This window comes from Drosophila biarmipes, chromosome 3R (assembly GCF_025231255.1).
Source record: "Drosophila biarmipes strain raj3 chromosome 3R, RU_DBia_V1.1, whole genome shotgun sequence".
Classification (NCBI taxonomy): Eukaryota; Metazoa; Arthropoda; class Insecta; order Diptera; family Drosophilidae; genus Drosophila; species Drosophila biarmipes.
This window is the reverse complement of record NC_066616.1, coordinates 26,982,982-27,000,118: the sequence shown is the minus strand read 5'-3', so window position 1 is coordinate 27,000,118 and position 17,137 is coordinate 26,982,982. Positions and strand designations below refer to the sequence as shown.

Genomic DNA, 17,137 nt, shown 5'->3' with positions numbered 1-17,137 from the left:
TTTCCAGGCAACAACATCCTGTACGTGGGCATGTACGGACCAAAGGGACCCTGCGAGGAGTTCCACGTGAAGCACGCTGGCCACAACAACTACAATGTGCAGTATCTGGTGCGCGACCGCGGCCAGTACGTGCTCCTAATCAAGTGGGGCGAGGAGCATATACCCGGCTCCCCATTCCAGATCGATGTGTAGGGCGCTATATAGCCGGCCAGGCATATGTGTACGTGTAGATATATGCTTCGCATGTGTATGTGTGTGAGGGCGCGCATGTTCCAGGGTCAAAAGTCGTGTGTTTCTTGTTTTCATCATAACGCTCTTTGTTTAATTTTAATTTCTTGGTTTATCAACATATTTTTAGGTAAGTTTTTGTTATTTGTAAATACATGGAAGGAATAGGCTTCTGTTTTTTTGCGACGCGCCATTTTCACTCTTTAAATTGATCTTACGTTTTTATTTGTTTTCTTGTGAATACATAAAATTAACAATAGCCGATATGAATTTTGATAAACTTAATGGAAACGAACTAAAACACAGCTGCGACACACAAAAATTACTATTGCAATGCGAATAAATCTCTTAAACAATTATTTAATACTTAAGCGAAAATTTATGATGATTATGACGTATTATGTTTTCTATTATCACTATCGATCATGTAATTTACGTGAAATAAATCAAAACTTAAAAAATAAACTACAACGACGTTTCTAATACTTGTAAAAACGTACGTGTTTAACACCGCATTGTGAACCATTGTGTAGAATATAAACTGAACTAACGTATGGATAAAAATTGTAGCATAAACTTAAGCATTACTTGTCCCCAGACTTCTTCTCGAGCACGCTGTACACCGTTCCGTAGCGGTTAATTTGGTCGAAGATGTCATCATCGCTGGCACTGGAGCTCGACATATTGGCGAGGCTCTGCGCATCCTGCGGAGCAGTCAGAGCAGCAGCCAACTGAGGCGTGGGCCGATAGTAAACCGAGTGACGGCTGTCGAAGCTACGGCTGCCGATGTGGTATTTGAGGTACTTGCGGGCCCAACGGTCGCCAATAATCTTCCCGAGTCCCTGCTCGGTCAGCGTAAAGTTGTCCGCTCCCGGTTCCGAGGAGCTGTGCAGCAGAATGCCCCGCTTGGTGAGCTTGATGGGCGATGGTTTCGGCTCGCTTGCGGACGGTTCACAGCAAGTGGTGGACGTCACCACCGTGCAGTCTGGATCGCCACCTGTGGCGCTGGCCTCTTCCGCCGTCGTACCCGTTGGGGAACTTGTCTGCTCCTCTGTGGTGCTCACGGCAGCCACCCTTTTGACCGCCCGTCTCTTGGGCAGCACACGCTTGCAAGCCGTGTCGTTGGCCACAGCCGTGGAGTTACACGCCACGCTTTGATTGTTAAATACCGCCAGCGATTCTTCAGCAGGAGAGTTCGTTAGCTCGGTTGAAGCCTGTCTCTTTGTTTTCCGGAGCTTCTGTTGCTCCTTCTTGAATGTGGCTTTCGACAAAGCCAATGCCATTTGCAGCTCCTCTTCTGAATCCAGTGGAATGCCATTCTTATCATTGTTTTCTTCTTTTTCGTCTTCTTTGTCTGTTTGTGAATCGGGAGATAGGTTGGGCGCCTCCTCAGTGATTTGCGGCAATTTCTGAACCTGAGCAGTAGCCGATTTCGTTTTTGCCGAGTTGGGCCTAGCCTTTTTGACTGCCGAAGCAGTCGTCTTTTTAGTTTTACTTTTTGAAGTCAGTTTCGGCCTTCCCCTCAATTTAACTGGTCGTTCTTCCTTTAAATCACAACACATCACTTCCGGGGTCTTGGTACTGATAGATTCTTTTGGCAAGGAAGTGATCGTTTTCTGTTTGGCAGTTTTCGTATTGGCCACGGCAGAACTCACAGTGCGTTTCCGTTCCACGACTTCATCATCGATTGTTTCGGTTGAATCGCTTTTAACAAGGCTTTTAGGTTTTTTCTTTAAAGGGGTTTCCTTTTCTGTGATCAAGGGAGACGCATATATCTCCACTGTGTTTTTGTTTGCTCCATTTTCTACTGGTTCTGTGTTTGAATCAGCTTTTTTTTCTGTGAATTGTGCAGCTTCCTCGATTAAACTGTTAGATCTGACTTCTTCGTTTTCTGAACTAACATGACCTTTTTTCGGTTTGATCAATGCCTGGTTGCCCTTTTCAACTGATGGTAGTTTTGGAAGGGACTTTACTTTTTTTTCATTAAGTGTTGGGACTTTTAGGATAGGCTCCGTTAATAACTCGTGTGGGATATCACGTGTTGTGGCTACTGCCTCGGAGAAACTCAATATGCGTTTTCGTTTCTTTACTTCTCCTTCACTCTCATCGGAAGTTTCGCTTTCCGGAATGTCCACTTTTTTATAACAGCAAGGAGTAGGCTCTTCCTCCTTGATTTCTGGCAAACTCTTGGGGTGCATTGCAACAGCCTTCTTTGCGGCCTTCCTTGATGAGGGAGCTAATAGAGTAGGTGCAACTGGATTCACTTTCGCTCGCTCCGAATGGCATATCCTTGGTCTTCTGGCTTCTTCTTCGGAAATGTCACTATCAAAAATGTAGTTAGCTTTAGTTGTAGGCAACTTAGAAGTAGAGGACGTCTTGGTTTTCAGTATTCTCTGCTTAAGGCACTTGGACCGAACGGATGGCGGACTAACCGCCACCACCTTCTTGTTCTTCCTGGTTTTGCTCGTCTTCCCCACAAGCAAGGGACTGCTGCGGTTCTCCACCACCCACTCCTCGGTGGAGCTGTTGGCTATGTGGACGAAATCGGAGCAGAGGCGGTCGCTGTTGCAACAGCTGCACTCGTTCTCCGGCAGCCTTGGTCGCAGGTCCATCTCCATGTCGAAGGTGTGATGGCGGCGCATTGTTCGAATGGTTCGCGATGCTGCCTGGCGATGGCGGTACTCGCGTTGGTCCCTGCCATACGGACAGTACTGGTAGGCAGTCCTGGACAGGGTCTGATGTCTGCGGCAGGTGTGGCAGCCGCAGCCTCCGAATGATGGATCATCCTCACTGTCGGACGACGATTCAAAGACCCAGGAGTTGTTGCGCCGCTTGCGCAGGTGCTTGCGTCTCACATGATGGCCACTTGAGTATGTGCAGTGCATAGGGGTGGAAGCCAGATAGGCCAGCTTGCGTTCCTTCTCGCGCCGGCGATGCAGCAATGCCTGCATGTGGTGGCGATGCTCCTGCTCGTCATCGTAGGCATACTTGGCCCTCAGTTCGTCGCGTTTGTGCGAGTGCTTGCGGTACATCTTAATGGTGGTCAAGTTGGGGCTCTTGGTGGTCATGTGGGCGATCCGCCGGCGACTCTGCTGGATATAGCGCGCCGTATCGATGGAGTGCAGCGACTCGTCGCTCTGGTCCGAAATGGAGTTACTGTGCGGTTGATGGTATTTCGGTGGCTCAGCATTCACATAGACGCTGTTGTGGCGCCGCATCCAGTGGCCCACATGTTGTTCGATCTGCTCCTCATCGAAGGTTTCCAGAATCCGTTCCAGCCCCGCCTCCCGCCACTTGCGCTTGTGCTCCTCGACGACGGGCACGGTCTGATTGAAAATCTCCTCCATATCGGCCTTGTCGTTGCTGTCCTCGCACAGGATCATCGTGAGCTCCGCCACGCTGGTGGCGTTAATGCGGCCCACTTCCAGCTTGGCGTCCGCATCGCTGTTCTCCTTGGCCTCCTCCTCCTCGTCCTGCTGGTTGCAGTTATCGACCTCGACCTCGGCCTCGAACAAGGAATCGAACTGGGACACATCCAGTTCCCGGCCCTCGGGCAAGATGGATAAATCCTGCAAAAATTGGGCTGGACTGAGAAGAGACGCCACTTGCGACTTCAGTGGACTCACCTTCATCACGCTCGACCAGAACTTGGAGCGCTCGAAGACATGCGCCTCGATCCCTTCCTCGCTCATCAGTGCGCGCGACATGGCTACCGGGTCCCAGCACTCTAAGTAAGTGGTTAAATGCGGTGAAAAACTTAAAAATTACAAAAAACACAAATCTAAAATGCAAAATGGCTGTGGAGTTGCCAGTGTGCAGAAACATCGATGTCTCGATATGTCGAAAGCATCGGTAATATCGATCGCGGCGCCATCCAGCGTTGCCAGATCGACCGCTTTCTACTTAACGCGGCAAATTCAAAAACTGATTTTTGTGGGTTTTTATTCTGAAGTTATATATGTTTTACATTAGATTAATATTGCAGATAAACAAACGAATACATATTGTATGCTTAAATAACTGTTCAATTGAAATACATGTACATCGCTCCCGCTCCTCCGTTGGCCACTAAATGTCGGAATATGTTTCGCTCCAGCGTCTCAGTTTCTTGTTTCTTCCTTTGTTTGTCTCGGTCTCGTTAATATTGTTGTGTATATAGTAAAGTAGGTTGCTTGGAATCGGAATTGGCTACGGCTACGGCTCCAGCTACTTGCGGTTGCGTATGGCCCGGTCCATGATCGTGTTGATGCGCGTCTCCGAGTAACCAGGCACGAGCATGTGGATCAGCTCCTTCATAAACAGGTCGCTCACCCCCGGGCTGGAGCGCTCGGCCAGTTCGAACACTGACTTCAGGTCACCGATGTCGCTGCCCACACCCAGGTTACGTCCACCAGATCCCCCGCCGCCGCCTCCGGATCCGCCGCCGGAGTACTTCCGCTGGATGTCGGTCAGCACGGGGAAGAGGAAGTTGTTCAGACAGGCACTGTTCGTCTGGACTAGGCGTTGTCCCGCCCCAGTGTGCTTGACATGGCTGGCATGGTTGGTGGCCACGTGCTCCTCGTGGCTGTGGTTGTTGCTACTGCTTCCGCTGCTGCTGGCGGCCAGGGCGGCGTTGGTAGCATGGAATGATTCACGTTGGCTGCTGCGACGCTGCTGCTGTTGCTCGGCCGGCGACGAAGTCGGTAGCGAAGACTGCAGGGGCAGGCCCAGGGAGGCGCGGCGATCCTCAACCTGATCCAGGGGGGCGGAGGAGCGCGACTGGCGCAGCTCCGGCTTGGAGCTGGAACGCTTCTGCTGCAGCTCGTTGGCCGACGAGGAGCTGGTGACGCTGCTTGGCGGAAGAGCTGCGTTCAGCATGGTGCTGGTGGCGTGCTTGTTGCTCAAGTTGCTGATGTTGTTGTTGTTGATATTGTTGTGGTTGTTGTGGACGTGGCTGTTCTGGGGGGGCAGGGCGGATGCTGACGAGACAGCCTCGCTGGCTGTGATGACGGATACGGAGGAAGCTGACGCCGCCACGGCGGACACAGAGGACGCCGATGCGGATGCGGCAGGCGGGGCCTGACCACCACCACCACCACCGCCGCCGGCAGGCGAGTGTGTGGTCTGCATCAGCTTCTGCATGGTCAGCTCGTGCTCCTGCAGCTGAAAACTGTTGACGCCCGCGCGCGGGGCACTGTTGATGTGCAGTCCCTTGACGGTCATGATCCATGGCTCGTCCTGGCTGCTGCCGCCCTGCTTGGCGTCCGAATCCGAGTCGGAGTTCTCCGACTCTGTCTCACTCTCGTCGCCCTTGGACAACTTCCACTTCTTGAAGCGATCGATCAGGTCGATAAGGTAGGCGTTCTTCTTGGCCTTCTTGATGAACGGGTACTTGAGCAGCTCCTTGGCCGTGGGCCTGTTCTCCGGGTCCTTGTTCAGACAGGCCTCCACAAAGTCCTTGAACGACTTGGTATAGTTGCCCGTCAGCTGGGGCGGATTGTTCTTGGGGATGAGGAAGAGCACGCGCATCGGATGCAGCTCCGAATTGGGCGGCTCGCCCTTGGCCAGCTCGATGGCCGTGATGCCCAGCGACCAGATGTCCGCCTTGGCATCGTACTGCGACTGTTTGATCACCTCGGGCGCCATCCAAAAGGGCGTGCCCACGAAGGTGTTCCTCTTGGAGGTGGTGTTGGTCAGCTGGCCGGCGACTCCAAAGTCCGCCAGCTTGACGTCGCCCTGCTCGCTCAACAGCACGTTGGCCGCCTTGATGTCGCGATGCAGCTTGCGCTCCGAGTGCAGGTAGTCGAGGCCCTTGAGCACCTCGCGCAATATGATGCCGATGTGCATCTCCTCGAAGGAGCCGGCCTTCATCAGGTCCAAAGCGGATCCACCGCCCAGGTACTCCATGATGATCCACAGCTTGGTGCCCTTGAGGAAGCTGCCATAGTACTTGGTGACGTACGGCGAGTCGCACTGCGACAGCACCATGATCTCCTGCTGGATGTCGTCGATCTCATCCTCAGCCTCCTCCAGATCGATGATCTTGATGGCCACCACCTGCTGGGTGCGATTGTCGATGCCCTTGAACACCTCGCCAAAGGAGCCCTTGCCGATGCGCTCCTGCTTGGTGAAGATCAGCTCGGGGTCGACTTTCTCCGTCCAGGACATGATGGCTATCTAGTTGCGTCGTCCCACTTCCCACTTCGTGGCTCTTGGCTCTCCTCCACCTCCTCCTTCTGCGCTCCCGTATTCCCTGGCTGCTCCGCTGGCTCTCGATTGGCGTGGAGTGGACCCGGCTGGACTGGACTGCTCGGCGGGCTGTTGGATGGCTCTGCTTCTCTGCGGGGGCACTTGACTAATAATTTTTTTCGTTTTTCGTTGGTACAATCAATTGGTTGGCAAACGTAAGTGTCAGTGGACGTAAGTGTCAGGACGTAAGCGAACGTAAGCCACCGTAAGTGTCAGCGAACGTAAGCAAATGTAAAGAAAATAACTATCGACAGCCTGTAGCGCCGCGAAGTATGGAAAATACTCACCGTTTCGGGCCGCTTTCCAGCACTGTTGACCCAAAATTACCTTCTTGAATTCACTTTTCAACACCTTTTGGCGCCGTAAAATTTAAATTTGAAATGCAAAATTGTAAGTTGTTTCTTTACTTATCTTTTATTAAGAAATATGTTTTACAAAACATACTAAATTAAAGACTTTTTAAAATATGTTATTGTATATAATACTAATCATATTTTGATTCACATGAAGAAGTCAAGCAGCGAGGAATCTCTGACTTATTGGCTGAGACCTAAGTTCTGGTAAAGGTTTTGTTAATGGAAAAAGCCCTTCCAAGACTGGCTAACAACGTTACTGGCGGAAGCTCGTTGCCTTTAAATGTGTAACTTAGGTCAAACACAAATTTCACAAAGGAAACATAAGAAAAGTGTTGGTTTGACCAATTACATAATTGAGCAGCGGGATCGGTCCTCGGATTGGGTCTCATCCACGACCTCAACGGTGGGGGGAATGTTCTCCCCGTCGGATGTCCTATCAACGTCCTGACCATCAACGTTATTGCCCTCGACATCCTTCTCGGGCTGGATTTCCTTATTGGGCGAGCCGCCCTCCTTGGGCGTCTCCACATCGGCTTCCTCGCCCGCGATCAGATCCTCGGTGGGCTGCTCCTCCTCCACTTCAAGCTCTTCTGGCAAGCTGCTTACATCTTCGCGCGCCTGTTGCCCCTCCACGCCGGAACCGTTCAGATCCAGGCGAAGGCGGGCGGGAGAACTGATTGTAGTCCTGGAGAACCTCGAACGCAGCATGCTGAAGGGCGAGGCCAGGTTCAGACTAAACATATCGAAACGGGCGCGCTTCGGCGGTGACATCACCACGTCCTGACCCACATCGTTGGTAGACTGGGATGCGGAAAGTGGCGGGGGAGTGCGCTCGCGTTTGCGACCATGGCCAAAAAATGAAAACGAGAAGGACAAGCTGTTGAGCATCTCCGATCCCACGGTGGCGTTTATGCTGGCATTCGTGCAACTCGAGGCGTCCAGGTCGCTGTTGCCGCTTCTGTAGGTGCCCACTCTGGAGGGTGTCAGCGAGTCGATGGGTCGTATGCTGCGTCTGCCGCTGATCTCGGCAAAGGTGCGGGTCGGAGTTCTTGCCGGCGAGCCAGAGGGTAGATCCACCTCGGAGGCCTGCTTGCTGAAGAGACTGCGTCCGGGCGTGGATGTGGCGGCCGGTGGGGCGTTTAAGTTACCACGGACACTGCGTATCGGGGAGGCATTCACCTGCAGCGGTTCCATATCCACGTCCTCCTGTGGTGTCAAAGAGCTAGCAGAAGTAGATGGAACTGATTCTCTCTCCTTGTTCTCGGATGGCGAAGCAGGGATCGACTTGTTGATGGGTGATTTTTGTGGGCTTCCCGACTTGCGAGTGGATTGACGATCCTTGGTGGGTGTGCTGACTTCTGGGATGATATCGATGACTTCGTCGGGCACTGGGTGACCTGGTTGAGGCGAAGGTCTTATATTTTCAACGGTAGCTCCCTCATTGGTCTCTTCTTGGCCTTCTTTATTTTCGGAGGGAACTTCCTTGTTCTCTTTTTGGGCTACACTTTTTTTTGTCTCAGCCACCACATCGTTATCCTCATTTTCAGCTACCTCCTGGACTTTGTTTTCGGCTACCACACTCTGAGTCCCCAGCTCCTTCTTCCTTTCTGGGAGCTTGTCCTTGGATTTCTGGTCCTTGCTCGGGGAGCTACCGTTCTGAGCCTTTTCCTTGCCATTGGCAGACTTGCCGACTCCATTCTGGCTGGATTTGCTCGACGAGGAGGTACTGATGGTCGTGGTTCGCTGTTGGGTGGCCTTCTTCACAGGCGCAAACGAATCTGTGATCTTCTTGTTGCCGTTGCTGCCGGACGCCTGCTGCAGGCGGGACACACTGTTGCCGCCGCTCAGCGAGAGCGGTAGACGACGTCCCGAGCCAGTGCCTCCGGAAGCAGATCCTCCTTCAGTGGTGTTGCTGGCCATCTTGCTCAACATTACTTGGGTTTCCTTCGACGTGTTGCACGATCTCTACAAGGGAAATGATTTATGGTTGTTGAATATTGTAAAGATGAAAACTAAACACGAATTGATTCGCGACATCCTCACTTACCACAGTTTTGCTGTTCAGCTTGTAAATGTTTAAATCACAGTAGAGTAAGTGGAAGGGTTTTTTCCAATGCTAGGATCACAATCTGGGCCACGCTTAGCGTTTTTATTTCGGAGTTGCTAGGCACGTCTTGACAGTTTCGAGTCTGAGCTTAACTTGAGGGGATTTTCAGCCTGCTCCGCTTTAAGTAGCCACCGAAAGAACCAAGATCAATGCAGGTATGCGGAATATTGATCAGCAGATGAAAATGGACCATCTACCTGCTGGGGCAGCTGTCATTTATGACGGACATATGTGCACAGATTATGATGAGTTAATTACGGGCAGTAAGCAATCACCGGGGGACATATGCTAGCTTTTACCTCGAAATGTCCGCATTCGGGAAAATACTCGGTAAATATTCCATTTGCATTTCAGGAAGGGCATTTTTAGTTTTCCCAGGGACCGTAAATGAGAAATATATGTAGGAAACGAATAAAGTATATCAGGTAATCCACTATCATGATATATGGATGATAATGTACAAAAAAGTTTGTAGTATTGAAACAACTCAATAAGGGCTACATATACTGCTATATAAAATATGCATCTAATAGTAAATCTTCCAAATAAGATCCTGGGTTACTCGACTTTCAGTTTATTGTCCAACGCGATGACTCCCAATGTTTTTCTAACTATTTTATTGTTCTGCCTGCACATTTATGCCTCAAAATGATGGATCTTTAGGAAACATGTGAAATTTTGTTGATGTAATTGGCTTAAAAGCGAATATTCTGTTTACCTCGATAACCTCTCCACCCACTTCTGCCTTATAGAATTTTAAATGATTTAAATAATTCCATTTATACCATTGTTGGCACCATTTGCATTCCGACTCTTTGCTTTTTGCACAAAAAGTAAAAAATTATCTTAATATGGAGTCTGCTTTTTTAAACATAATGATCAAGTTATGAACGACAAGTAAAAACTGAAAAAGAAACATTTTTTGTAATTTTAATTTAGCAAAAATGCCAACGATTTCATCATGTTACATTAAACCAGTGTTTTTAGTTAGTTTTATTAAAAAGTTCACCAATATCTAAATGTTGTAATCACCCAAAGAAAAAGGTAAGCCGTTCGTGTTTCTTTTAAAATGTACTTTATTTATGAAATATGCGTTACATTTTTACAAATCAAAAAGCTTTTTGCGTTTCATCTTTTGGATATTTAAAACAAAATCGATTGAAACGAACAAAATTACAGACTTTCACAAATATGTGGTTGCATATAAAAGGTCTTATACTGATTGATACGAATTTGTTCGGGCTGGGTACCCATCTGGGTACCCATCATTCGATTCGTCGGTAATTGACTGCGACTAGCGAATTCGCTTGGAGAAGCCAATCAGCAAGGAATCCCTGCCCTGTTGGTTAAGTCCTTAGACCTGGTGAGGGTTTTCATAATGAAAAAACCCATCCAAGCCTGGATATCAATGTCTGTGGCGGCAACGCTTTCCCTCTAAACATGTAACTTTACGTCCTAACATAAATTTCACAAAGGAAACATAAACTTATCAGCTAAGGGAAGGGTTTGTTTGTCCTATTACATAATTGAGCAACGCGATTTGACCTCGGCTCCGGCCACATCGGCGACCTCGACGACGGGGGGAACGTTCTCCCCGTCGGATGCCTTATCGACTTCCTGGCCATCGACGTTCTTGCCCTCGACATCCTTCTCGGCGGGGATTTCCTTACTGGGCGAGCAGCCCTTCTTGGGCGTCTCCAGACCGGCTTCCTGGCCCACGGTCACATCCTCGGTGGGCTGCTCTTCCTCCACCTCAACCTCTTCCGGCACGCTGCTCGACGATGTGTGTGCCTGTTGCTCTTCCACGCCGGAACCGTTCAGATCCAGGCGAAGGCGGGCGGGAGAACTGATTGTAGTCCTTGAGAACCTCGAACGCAGCATGCTGAAGGGCGAGGCCAGGTTCAGGCTGAACAAATCGAAACGTGCGCGCTTTGGCGGCGACATGTCCACGTCCTGGCCCAGATCACTAGTCGACTGGGACGCCGAAAGTGGCGGGGGAGTGCGCTCGCGCTTGCGACCTCGGCCAAAGAAGGAGAACGAGAAGGACGAGCTGTTGGGAATCTCCGATCCCACGGTGGCGTTCATGCTGGCGTTTGTGCAGCTCGAGGCGTCCAGGTCGCTGTTGCCGCACCTATATGTTCCCACTTTGGAGGGTGTCAGCGAGTCGATGGGTCGTATGCTGCGCCTGCCACTGATCTGGGCAAAGGTGCGCGCCGGAGTTCCTGCCGGCGAGCCAGAGGGCTGGGCGGCCAGCTCTACCTCGGTGGCCTGCTTGCTGCTGCCGCGGAAGCTGAAAAGACTGCGTCCGGGTGTGGATGTGGCCGTCGGGAGGGCATTCAAATTGCCATGGACGCTGCGTATCGGAGAGGCATCCACTTGGAGCGGTTCCATGTCCACATCCTCCTGTGGGGTCAAAGAGCCAGCAGATGTAGAGGGAACTGCTTCGGTTTCTGTCTTTTGGGATTCTGTTTCCTTGTGCCCGGATGGCGAAGCAGGGATCGATTTGCTGATGGGAGACTTTTGTTGGCTGCCCGACTTGCGAGTGGATTTGCGATCCTTGGTGGGCGTGCTGAGATCTGGTTCAACGACATTGTCGAGGGCTACAACATCTGGCTGTGGAGCAGGCGTGGTAATTTCAGCGGTAGCTTCCTTCTGGGTCTCCTCTTGGCCTTCCTTCTTTTCGGAAGGAACTTCTTTGTCCTCCTTTGGAGCCTCCACTTCCTTGTTGTCAACTACCTTTTCTTTGCTGTCGGACACCTCCTGGTCCTTCTTGTCAGCCAGCACCTCCTTATCCTTCTTGCCGACCTCCACCTCCTTCTCCTTCTTTTCCGGCACCTTGTCCTTGGATTTCTGTTCCTTGCTGGCAGAGCTACCGTTCTGTGACTTTTCCTTGCCATTGGAAGACTTGCCATTCTGACTGGATCCGTTCGACGAGGAAGAGCTGGTGGAAGAGTTTCGCAGTTGGGTGGTTTTTTTCAGAGGCACAAAAGACTCTGTGATCTTCTTGTTTCCATTCTGCGGGCTGTTAGAGCGGCCGTTGCTGCCGGATGACTGCTGCAGGCGGGACACACTGGTGCCGCCGCTCAGCGAGAGCGGTAGACGACGTCCCGGGCCGGTGCCTCCGGAACCAGCTCCACCTCCTCCAGTGGTGTTGCTAGCCATCTTGCTCAACATTGCTTGGGTTCGTTCGACGTGTTGCACGATCTCTGCAAGGGACACAAACAAGGAGAATGATTTATTCGTTGATTACAAACAGCTTGCACTTCAAGTGCAGCGCAAAGGAAAACGAAAACTAAGCACGGATTGATTTGCGGTTTGTTTACACCACATTCCTCTCGAGAACCGGCTCCGTAATCAATACCCCCACCCACTTACCACTTTGGCGTTCAGCTTGGGAATGTTTTAATCACAGTAAGTACCAGAGTTCTTCTCAACTCTGTGATAAAAGTCTGGCTTACGCTTGGCGTTTTAATTTTGGTATTTGCTAGGAACTTCTTGACAGTTTCGAGTCTAGATCTTAACTTAGGAGAATGTTTAGCTTGCGCCGTCTTAAGTAGCTGCAGCTATAGGTTTAGGAGAAGTTCAGGTATCAGGCGAAGGAATAGGGAAAATCTACCTGCCGGGGCAGCTGCCATTTATGGCGGACATATGTGCAGAGATTAGGACGCGTTTACAGCCGGGACATAGCTTACCTCTACCTCGGGATGTCTCGATTCGGCGAAATACTCGGTAAAAATGTATTGCATTTGCATTTCGGGGTGGGTATTTTAAATTGCCCCTCTTCATAGACCATGTTTTCCCTTCCGCCTGAGTGGCTTTCGCTCCCCCAATATTTTTAACTGGCTTCCGTTCTATTAAATGCACTCGAAACAAAGTGATAAAAAAACTTAACAAATACTGACCAGCACGCAAAGCTAAAGCAAACAAACAAGGTGTTTGTTCGTTTATTTGCTTGCCAGGCAAGCGAAATAATTCGAAAGGGTAAGAATAGCAGAACTGAAGAAAAGTCGTCGGAAAATGCCAAGAGAGGGAAATTTCTTGTCGTAGGCCGACCTACACCGCACAGACATCTCGATGCCAGATGAATGCGAAATCGAAAATGGGGACAAGCCGAATTGTTAAAGACTCTAACAGGGAAATGAAATTTTTAACAATATTTCATTAAAATTTATTATAATAAATAACTTAACAGTAGGATGGGAAAAGTTTTAAGAGGTTTGTAAAGGTAGTATCTTGTACTTTTTTTTATGAATTTGGTGAACCGAATTTTTAACTATGGTGAATATAACTTAGTAGACATAATGTGGTTCCTCAAAGATACATCTTTTTAGGTAACTATCTTTTAAGGCCTAGTTGAGCTATGCCCTCTGAGAGGGTATCAAAACTAGTTGCACCCCAGGTGCATTCAGTTAGGCAGAAATTGCCTTGCAGTGCAGTTTTCTTTTTAGAAAGTGGAAATGCGAGTGCTGAAAATCGCGGACAACGTACGATGCTGCGAAAAATGAAAAATAATGCTGCGAAAGACTGCAGAATGGGTGCTTGTGTGGGTTGTTCGAATGCATTCATGTATTTATAGCCAAGCCCTCTTCGACGGGGCAATCGTTATTCATTATTCAGTGTGGCGAATGCCCTTTCGGCGTTTGTTTTGATACCCGCTTCGCGGAGTTGATTAAACTCGGCAGCAAGACGAGCATAAGCGCCTGTTTACATGGTCGAGTGGTCAGTGGCGGTTCTGCCCCAAGTCTAGTTAATCAATTTCAACGAGTTGCGATCGCATCGGCAAAAAACATAAACATAAACGGAGGAATAAAAAACAGCCGCACATGTGTGTACAGTCGGTGTGTCTGTGTGGGTTAGGAGGCGGCTCACAATGCGCGCCAAAATATTGGACATGGCTGCGGAACAAAGAAATCGGGCGACATGGAAGAAGGGCAATTGATATCTATGCTTTAGAAATTGTAAAACCAATCAGGCTACCTAAAAATGTATTTTAAATTAAGCAGTCCTCTAGTTTTCCTTTTTTTTAATGCACTTATGCCTATAAAAACACAGTGGAGTGTGTAGTTAAAATGTGCAATTTTTTAAACAATTTTTAGTCTAAAAATCATGACAGAAAATATGTTTAAATTTAAGTGATGAAAAATCACAGCAACTTTAGGCAATGTTTTTTCAGTTGAGAAGAGAACTATGATATCTTTCAGGAACAACATTGCTCACTATTCTTTGCCACCACTGTACCAGGCAATTGTCGGAGGCTCAGATACCGCGTTCGTTTTTTAAAATGGCGGCGCGACAGCCTCAATTGGCTAAAGTGCATTTGGGAAGGGAACGAAAAAGTATGGATCTCGTGGTCTTCAGGGCCACAAAATATCCTTTGCAGGACTCTTACACTGCCGTTTCTACTGCCTGCTTCTTTATGATTCGCACACTCATCGCAACCAGGAAATTATTGCCCCATGCACGCGCAAAAAATTGTCTACACCTAGGCTTCACTATCCTACCGCAACAAAAGGATGTGCGATTGGTCCTTGCCAACGCAGCACATTGGCACGTTTTGGTTACTTAATATTAGCGACGGCACACCCACCTCTTTTGTTCGAGTTTTTTTCAGCACAGGAATTACTTCAGCAGCAGTTATGCGCGGACGAAAATGAATTGATTTGGATTTCAAACCGACGCCGACACAAACAAATTAAACCAACGCTAGGGATGGGAAATTATACCTCAATGTATCGATGTTTATTGAATAAATAAATCGAGATACTACTACGTGGTATCGGACAACGTAAGAGTCCGCAACCGTTATGGTCACGTAAGTGTAAGGGAGATAACTCAAACGTTTTTAAACACAAAATTGACCTAATGGCCGCCTTGTTCTTGATGCTGATGTAGACTTTGCTAATCGTTAAGAATAAGTACCAAGGCTCCTTTTTGCTTCTGTACAAATTAAATAAAATTAAATGTTAAAATAAAAAAAAATGACATATGCAGTAACACAGACCAATCGATTTTACCGCCATCAATAAGTTTTCCCTAGATCACAACCACAACAGTGTGGTATTTTCTTTTGGTATATTAAAAAGTTAAGAGCCGTACTTCCTCAGCTTGGCAGCTTGGTATTTCCCAGTGTAAAGCCCACAGCCACACCGACCTGCCAAATAAAATAAACTTTTGAGCCGTAAAATCAATGAAATAAGTGAAAAACCAGCGTGAGTACCCAGCGCATAATCGATTTGTGGCCACTTGCACCGAGGGGCGACCCCATTGGCCAGCAACAATGCTTACTTAACTGAATTTTCACCTAAACATGACGCATCTGCGGCTCCATGACTACGCCTTTCCATTTGTGCCGGATCCACACGCACACACTCGCACCGACGCCAACACGCACACGGACGCCCCACACGCAGAGTGCGAATAAACGGAGAAACAGAGAGAAACGCAGAGGAGCACATCATGGCACACCTCCTGGAGAACCAACTGTTCACGGCGGCCAAGACCATCGAGCAGCAGCTGGACCAACAGCTCGACCGCCTGGACAACCTCGACTCGGACGACCTGAAGGCTCTGAGGGAGCAGCGCCTCCGCGAGATGAAAGACCTGAATAACAAGAAGCAGGAGTGGCTCAGAAACGTAGGTGGTGCTTTCTAGGGTCAACCTGTCTGAGGGTCATCATCTTAGACATTTTTCTTTGAAACTCAGAGCCAAATGTTTCTTGATATAAGAGTTTTGCGTTAGATATCCACGCTTATTCGCTGGTTCCTATTCAACAGCATACCTAGTTGTGTAAAGTATAGTACCACTCCACTCTAAGCTATAACGTACTGATATAAATGGTTCCCAGAGTCCAATAAGACCAGTTGACCAAATAGGAAAAGACTTCCCCTAATTATTTTCGATCTCCTTCATTCCAGGGCCACGGCACCTACACCGAGCTGGCCGACGAAAAGGAGTTCTTTGAGATGTCGAAGAAGTCGCCCAACATTGTGTGCCACTTTTACCGCGACAGCACCGAGCGCTGCAAGATCGTCGATATGCACTTGAAAATCCTGGCCACCAAGCACGTGGAGGCCAAGTTCTGCAAGGTGAACGCCGAGAAGTCACCCTTCCTCACCCAGCGGCTGCGCATCAAGGTGATACCCACCATTGCCCTGGTGAAGGACAGCAAGACCAAGGACTTCATTGTCGGCTTCTCCGATCTGGGCAACTGCGACGACTTCGCCACCGAGATGCTGGAGTGGCGCATCGCCCACTCGGGAGCCATCGACTACAAGGGCGACCTGATGCAGCCGCCAGATGTGAAGCGCAAGCCATTCATCAACCGCCCACAGAAGACAATACGCGGCGGCTACGACTCGGATGACTCCGACATCGACCTGGATGACTAACTACGGGCAGCCCGTCCCACGCTGTCGATTCCCCCAGCTCCAGTTCCACTTCCAGCTGCAATCCCACACGCCCACACAAAGAACACTCAAAAGCGATGGAGAAACGAAAACAGACACACACAAATCAAAACCTAGCACATGGATCTAAACCAATTAGGCGTACTTTAGCGTTATTTATTTAATTATACGATTCCGATCGCTCTGCTACGGTCCCCATCGCCACATAGGATTAGTGGCTTATTCGGTTGCCTTTCCCCCCGATTATGTGCTTTAATATCTATCAGTTCAATCAGCCGCCTCGAAGGCTGAGCCACTCTAGCGAGCTTAAGCGTACTCAAAATTTGATCTTTATGGTATTTGTAATTCCAAATCATTGTGCACCTCTCCAGTATATACATATGTTAAGTTGAACTAAGTTTCACAGCGCGCTTTCGCTCCCGATAGCGACGATGTAAGCTAGAAAAAGAACAGAGTACAGCATAAAAGACAAGCAACTCAGCATCTGGCATATATATTTCTAACCGCTCGAGAAAAGGTGTACTGCATTTCCTACTGTAGAGGTAACTAACACTTTCATATGTACAAGTTTTTATATTTATTTTTGTAATTCTACAAAGCATCAAAGGAAATCAACTATTAAATTGCATGTTTAAAACAAAGCAAACGCGCTTAATGGCAAGTGTCTTGGTAATTGGGCAGCAAGATAAATGGTTTTTGCACGGGTGTTTATTTCAGCGGGAATTAAAGCCTGTATTTGCATGGGAAAATGGGTGCTAGAAAATTGGAGCTTACTTTGTAATAAAACTAGCTTATGTATTTTTCATGAAATG

At 48.8% G+C, this 17,137-nt stretch overlaps 6 protein-coding genes across 18 annotated transcripts in view; 2 read left to right on the top strand and 4 right to left on the bottom strand.

Annotated features, from left to right (window-relative positions):
- LOC108024499 (filamin-A) overlaps nt 1–693 on the top strand; it is a 32,283-nt gene extending 31,590 nt beyond the window's left edge. For all 11 annotated transcript variants that reach the window (XM_017094437.3, XM_017094438.3, XM_017094441.3 and 8 more), the window contains one exon: nt 8–693. In XM_017094437.3, coding sequence (XP_016949926.1) covers nt 8–192 — 185 coding nt within the window. In that variant the 3' untranslated portion in view covers nt 193–693. The remainder of the gene's footprint in view (nt 1–7) is intronic.
- LOC108024501 (uncharacterized) lies at nt 422–4,046 on the bottom strand. Its single transcript, XM_017094448.3, has 2 exons — nt 3,855–4,046; nt 422–3,797 (listed from the first exon to the last, which is right to left on the bottom strand). The coding sequence occupies exons 1-2, from the start codon at nt 3,933–3,935 to the stop codon at nt 813–815; spliced, it is 3,066 nt and encodes a 1,021-aa protein (XP_016949937.1). The 5' UTR covers nt 3,936–4,046; the 3' UTR covers nt 422–812.
- Nucleotides 4,047–4,153: 107 nt separating this feature from the next.
- Nucleotides 4,154–6,643, bottom strand: LOC108024502 (serine/threonine-protein kinase 25). Its single transcript, XM_017094449.3, has one exon. The coding sequence runs from the start codon at nt 6,373–6,375 to the stop codon at nt 4,435–4,437; it is 1,941 nt and encodes a 646-aa protein (XP_016949938.1). The 5' UTR covers nt 6,376–6,643; the 3' UTR covers nt 4,154–4,434.
- A 201-nt stretch (nt 6,644–6,844) lies between these two features.
- Nucleotides 6,845–9,021, bottom strand: LOC108024362 (uncharacterized). 2 transcript variants are annotated; one of them, XM_050888801.1, is made up of 2 exons: nt 8,863–9,021; nt 6,845–8,777 (listed from the first exon to the last, which is right to left on the bottom strand). In XM_050888801.1, the coding sequence occupies exon 2, from the start codon at nt 8,742–8,744 to the stop codon at nt 7,158–7,160; it is 1,587 nt and encodes a 528-aa protein (XP_050744758.1). In that variant the 5' UTR covers nt 8,745–8,777; nt 8,863–9,021; the 3' UTR covers nt 6,845–7,157. The 2 variants fall into 2 exon arrangements, with proteins under 2 accessions (XP_050744758.1, XP_016949754.1); XM_017094265.3 differs by having other exon boundaries at nt 8,860–9,020.
- A 956-nt stretch (nt 9,022–9,977) lies between these two features.
- Nucleotides 9,978–14,666, bottom strand: LOC108024791 (uncharacterized). Of its 2 annotated transcripts, none has more exons than XM_050888800.1 (2): nt 14,507–14,666; nt 9,978–12,125 (listed from the first exon to the last, which is right to left on the bottom strand). In XM_050888800.1, the coding sequence occupies exon 2, from the start codon at nt 12,091–12,093 to the stop codon at nt 10,438–10,440; it is 1,656 nt and encodes a 551-aa protein (XP_050744757.1). In that variant the 5' UTR covers nt 12,094–12,125; nt 14,507–14,666; the 3' UTR covers nt 9,978–10,437. The 2 variants fall into 2 exon arrangements, with proteins under 2 accessions (XP_050744757.1, XP_043951597.1); XM_044095662.2 differs by lacking the exon at nt 14,507–14,666 and adding an exon at nt 12,295–12,444.
- Nucleotides 14,667–14,981: 315 nt separating this feature from the next.
- LOC108024852 (thioredoxin domain-containing protein 9) lies at nt 14,982–16,971 on the top strand. The gene is made up of 3 exons (XM_017094994.3): nt 14,982–15,128; nt 15,330–15,552; nt 15,834–16,971. The coding sequence occupies exons 2-3, from the start codon at nt 15,376–15,378 to the stop codon at nt 16,305–16,307; spliced, it is 651 nt and encodes a 216-aa protein (XP_016950483.1). The 5' UTR covers nt 14,982–15,128; nt 15,330–15,375; the 3' UTR covers nt 16,308–16,971.
- Nucleotides 16,972–17,137: the final 166 nt, after the last annotated feature.

Coding starts and splice junctions, on each gene's coding strand:
- LOC108024502 (XM_017094449.3), bottom strand. CDS start 6,375: ATGTCCTGGACGGAGAAAGTCGACCCCGAGCTGATCTTCACCAAGCAG.
- LOC108024852 (XM_017094994.3), top strand. CDS start 15,376: ATGGCACACCTCCTGGAGAACCAACTGTTCACGGCGGCCAAGACCATC. Junction 15,553..15,833: donor AGCAGGAGTGGCTCAGAAAC/GTAGGTGGTGCT, acceptor CCTTCATTCCAG/GGCCACGGCACCTACACCGA.
- LOC108024791 (XM_050888800.1), bottom strand. CDS start 12,093: ATGTTGAGCAAGATGGCTAGCAACACCACTGGAGGAGGTGGAGCTGGT.
- LOC108024501 (XM_017094448.3), bottom strand. CDS start 3,935: ATGTCGCGCGCACTGATGAGCGAGGAAGGGATCGAGGCGCATGTCTTC. Junction 3,798..3,854: donor TCTGGTCGAGCGTGATGAAG/GTGAGTCCACTG, acceptor CAATTTTTGCAG/GATTTATCCATCTTGCCCGA.
- LOC108024362 (XM_050888801.1), bottom strand. CDS start 8,744: ATGTTGAGCAAGATGGCCAGCAACACCACTGAAGGAGGATCTGCTTCC.